At 38.7% G+C, this 5,024-nt stretch overlaps 1 protein-coding gene across 1 annotated transcript; it reads left to right on the forward strand.

Annotated features, from left to right (window-relative positions):
- The first annotated feature begins 3,047 nt into the window (after positions 1–3,047).
- Positions 3,048–4,781, forward strand: LOC139114497 (reticulocyte-binding protein homolog 2a-like). Its single transcript, XM_070676268.1, has 3 exons — positions 3,048–3,452; positions 3,644–3,784; positions 4,102–4,781. The coding sequence occupies exons 1-3, from the start codon at positions 3,060–3,062 to the stop codon at positions 4,228–4,230; spliced, it is 663 nt and encodes a 220-aa protein (XP_070532369.1). The 5' UTR covers positions 3,048–3,059; the 3' UTR covers positions 4,231–4,781.
- The last annotated feature ends 243 nt before the right edge of the window (positions 4,782–5,024 follow it).

Here is a 5,024-nt window from a genome sequence, read left to right on the forward strand (position 1 = left end):
GTAAAGATTGGCAATACATTCTTCTGGCTGCGCTCTCCCCTTATGCGCAGATTGTAGATGTGAAAATAACACCTTGGCACCATCTCTCAAATAATCGATGCAACTATCCCTTCTTTCTATCAGTACATCAACCGACATGCTATCTTCATTTTGCGGGAAACGTATAGTGCCTTGTCTATGTATACGGGAAGGCTGAATCCACTCACTCGCCGTCAAGCAGTGTCTGTACAATGGCGACCATCGATCTACAGGACGATATACAAATGTTGCATTTTGCAGCACATCGCTCGTTATCACACACTCTCGTCGTGCTGGGTCAGGCATGTACTTCTTACGCGCATCACTTGCTCGTATCGCCCAAAGCAGCACAAATGTGCTGGTCTTATTTCGATCCCGAGCATATACAAGAAGAATGTCCGAGGTGTCCCTGTTACCCCATTCAGCATGCACCTTCAGATCCTGCAAACTATACATTTGCGCATCTCCAATGACCAAGTTAATTTCTACAAGCACACTCCAATTCTCCACCTCTGTTGATGCACTCACAGCCTGCTTCATCGTGATTTTCGGAGGTACAGGATCTTTGTAGTGTTGAAGTTTTGGATACCCTTAAACATGGTTATAAAGAAAACAGACAATACATTAAATTTTGTCTCGGTGATTTATACCTTATTCTTATAACAATCAAGGCAATACAGTTTCTCTGCATTGTTCGGCAGTGTCTTTCGAACTATGCAAATGCAGTGCAATATATTTGTGTTACACGACAATTAAGTACATCACTCAACTTACATCAGTCGGGCACTGCTTTACCTCAGAAACCAACTCATAATTATTCTCCCCATTATTCCGTTCCAGCTATGTTGTGGCGTGTACTGAATGCGATCTTCAATAGTGTATTAAAGTTGATTGGTAGGGGGAAAAAAACATGATAACTATGATATACTACGATTTTTTTACCCGACATTTTCTTGTAGACATTTCAAAAGTGAATGATTCCCTGGTTCTACCAATCAAAACAACAAATGCCCCCCCCCCCACAAACACACAGACTTACACACATAAAGATAACCAAAACCAATCAAACGGTACTAACCAAAAGCAGAATACTCAGTATGAGTCTTTATCATGCCTTCATCAAGTTCTCTGGAAATGTCTTGGGGAATATCATTCAACAGATCTTTTTGAAAGTTTCCTTCTTTCAATAAATTATACTTATCATGGATGAGTGTACGGACATGCCTTATTGCCAAAATGTATACACCTCTGTCGAGATACATATTTGCAATTGCTAACTTGGCTTGGACAGGCGTCAATGTCATCGATGCTTTGTAACGGGCAATTTTGAAATTAGACTTCCATTTTGCCCTCTTTAAAATACCGATTGGCATCATCACATTTTTTCCTTCATTAAACACTTTGAGAAATTTTCCTGGATTGCCAACTGGCACTTTGCATAGCTTTATGGGAACCTTCGTCCCTGGTGGCACAGCATATACATCGCAGTGAGTGCATGTTGGTGGGTTACCAAGTAAATAATTCACAGGGAGAAAGTCACACTGGTGGTTACTGCCTTTCGCTGCACCCCTATATTGAGTCAATGATTTGTGGAAGGGGAGAAGGACAGAGAATTGCCTTGGTTCGTATGCGTCGTCCATGCAGGGATATCTGAATGATGTCAGTTTGTGTGTTGAGGAAAAGGGGGCCCTAATATATATAGTTAAGTGGCTATGCATCAACATTGACTGTGAAAATGTAACACAGCATACCATAACAAGTCAAACAAAAAATCGGGCATATCTGAATAAATAAACAGTACGCAAAGAGGTCAATTTTATACTATATTTTACTTTTTTTCGTTATTCGTGAGCTCGTGTGTGCATATATTCAATTGAAGATTCGAATTGGAATGGAATTGCGTCTGCACATTGGGCACTTTAGAGTTTTTCGCCCAGCGCTCAGAGTTTCAAAGCACGTCTCACAAAAAGGATGACCGCACTTCCCGACAAATTGAATACAATTTGTGATACATATTTTGCACAAGAAGGGGTCACTTTCATCTTCTGGTTTTCTAATCCTGGCTGGTTTTATCACCGAATTCGACGCCAGGTAGTTTGGAATGAAGACTAACAGGGAGGATGGACCACGTTGAAACCACGTACATTTCCTTGCAAGCATCATTTTTTGTCGCTTACAGAATCTTTCCATCTTTCGTGAAAGGCACATGTTATGTAACCCTTTACAGAAATCTCTCTCTGAACTATTGATTGTGCGCAAGTATAACTGTTCAGGGCAGTCATTCACTTGAATAAAATCAATCGAATACAATGCATAGAGAAACAGACTATCCGTTATTGAACGTTCAGTATGATGGTGAAAGCGTACCCTTCTAACAAAGTCCACAGTTTTGGCGAAGCTACCGAGAGCCGCTGGAGATTTTGTTATTGCTTCTGTGATTTTTGAAATCTTGTAGTGAACCTTCCATGCCTCATAATGCTCACTCTGTCGAAAACACTTCTGACTGTACACGTAATGGTCAAAAATTGGAATGCGATAGTTCAGTCTTCCCAACCTACACTTGTCTATGCAGAATGTGCAGAGGTTACATTTAACCTCAGCACTGTCACTACAACTTATGTAGAGACCAGTGGCTGAAAAAGCTACTAACTGCCAGTGGGGTTTGTTTATGACAGCAGTGAGAGTTTTTAGTCGCCAGTCGTTGTCAGAGGGAGACATATGTTGATACTCGCAACCCAAAGGATAGAGTGTTTGGTTCAGCTGGCCTATGTATGTTTTTATAGAGCAGTTGTGTCCCCATAACAGTCATAGCATTGCATTGCAATCGGTACAGTGCAGTACGCTAAAGCTCAAGCCACTTCTTTTGTGCATGAATCCCTTACCCATTCGTAAACTATACATATAGTGTATAAGTAGTCTATGGATGAATTAGGTTTTGAATTGTTGTCATTTATTCATATTGAAGGACCCAAAAGAGCTTTATCGTAGTATGCACTCACAGGAATAATTTCATTGTATTTCTGTCACAGGAGAGCGTCAGGATGTCTGAATGTATGAATTGCCAAAAATCGTCTGAGAAGCAAGCCAGAATCAATACAGAGAAAGACTCCTTGATAGATAGACAGCAGAAGCTTATTAACTTAACCAAGCTATTGGATGAAGAAAGACTTGAAACCAAGAGGTATAAGGAACTAGCCAAAGAATTTCAAGTGCAGTTGGAAAGAGAGAAGCTCAAATGCTTACGTCGAACATCAGACGAAGATCGTTACACAAAAAAGGATATGATTGAAGGAGCCAGTCAATCAAGCTGTGTCAAGAAAATCATGATTCCTGCAATTTCACACAATCTTCTGGAAAACCTTGTGCATGAACTAGCCGTGTGTAAACGCCAACTGAAGAAGTTACTCGATGGATGCGATATGAAAACATTCCTGGTAATTTTTTTTTTTATGATCTATGACAAATTATGTTATAAATCATTATCCAATTTTATTCTATCTCTCTCTTTGTCCGTGTTTGTGTGCATGTGTGTGTGTTTTCATCCAAAAGATCATTGTGTACAAATGTTCTGTGATGGTCAACTGGAAATGTTAATTAATCTTTATTCTTTTGTAAACTCATACAGGATGCATCAGAATATGAGGATATAGTTAAGGAATTACAAGAAACAATCAGAGCGAAAGAATGTGAAAATGAAAAACTGAGACTGGAACTAAAAGAAAGATATAATGGTGACAGGGAAATTCAGGCACACATAGAAATGCAGGTATGTATAAAAAATAGTTTGTTTATTGACCCTATAATAAAGTTTTGGGGTTTGTTTCTTTGAATGTTTTTTTTGGGGGGGAGGGGGGTGGGGTTTGAGTTCCATGAAAATATTTACTTAATTACAGCTTCATCAAACTTGCTTGTGAACACACTAAATACAAAAGAAAAACATGAATATCTGATTCAGCAAATGTTCAAAAGCAACAGAAAGAATTGTTTATTTAATTTGAAGCTTGGTTCTGGTGGATTACCTCAAACTGATTTCTTTTCCAAGAAACGTTTTGTTAAAATCTGTTATGTTTTCTGTTTACACAGATTGCGACCTTAACAAAACAGCTTGATGTCAAAACTGTACTCGTGAATGCATTAACCAATGAACTGGAAAAACTGGAAATGAAATGCTACGCTTTACAAAGGAGATGCCACATGGAAATAGAAACTTAGCCCTTTGAGCGCTGATCATGAGGAAAATTAGTGTGGCCCGACAAAAGTTAAATTTGTTTTTGTATGTAACCCTTTGATAAAATAAATGACAAATTTGCATCATCCGAAACTTTTCCCGTGTATAAAGTGTAATGATGAAGTCCATAGAGTTGTGAACGGGACCTAACATATTACAAATAACACTAAATGTATTTCAGAAAAAAAATAATAATTTATTCATATTTTTGGCTAAGATCCTTCACCCTTCACAATATCATGCTTCTTTATACCGCTCACGGGAGGCATAACATTAGCATCTAAAGCGTTGAAATGAAGACCTAAATTTCATATTTGGCATTAATTTTTATTACACACGCACACATAAGCAAAATATGAATAAATAGGATTACTGATATAACAAAACCATCTATCAATTACTCTTGTAATTCATAGAGTAGTACTAGAGTTTCCTCGTGCAAGGACCGTGCTGTACAGCACAGGATCAAAGTCAAGTGCACATAAGAACCGATTTAACTTCTGGAAATATCGTTCAATAAATAACAATAATTCGATTTTTACTGTCACTTTGTCTTTTTTAACTTTCCGTACTCCCCATCTCACTCTTCCTTTAGAATGCTCTGTCCCGATTCGCCTTACCACAAGTCCCTACCCTTGCAATGAGCTAGATTTTTGTGCTCTCGTTATTAACCTATTGCCAAGGGGCGCCTCAAAGTCGACGGCCGCTTTTGGCCTCTACCGGGAATCGAACTTTGCAAATGATGTTGGTGGCGTCGCAGAGTTACACAGTTTACAAA

Source organism: Ptychodera flava, chromosome 16 (assembly GCF_041260155.1).
Source record: "Ptychodera flava strain L36383 chromosome 16, AS_Pfla_20210202, whole genome shotgun sequence".
NCBI classification, from domain to species: domain Eukaryota; kingdom Metazoa; phylum Hemichordata; class Enteropneusta; family Ptychoderidae; genus Ptychodera; species Ptychodera flava.

Coding starts and splice junctions, on each gene's coding strand:
- LOC139114497 (XM_070676268.1), top strand. CDS start 3,060: ATGTCTGAATGTATGAATTGCCAAAAATCGTCTGAGAAGCAAGCCAGA. Junction 3,453..3,643: donor GCGATATGAAAACATTCCTG/GTAATTTTTTTT, acceptor AAACTCATACAG/GATGCATCAGAATATGAGGA. Junction 3,785..4,101: donor AGGCACACATAGAAATGCAG/GTATGTATAAAA, acceptor CTGTTTACACAG/ATTGCGACCTTAACAAAACA.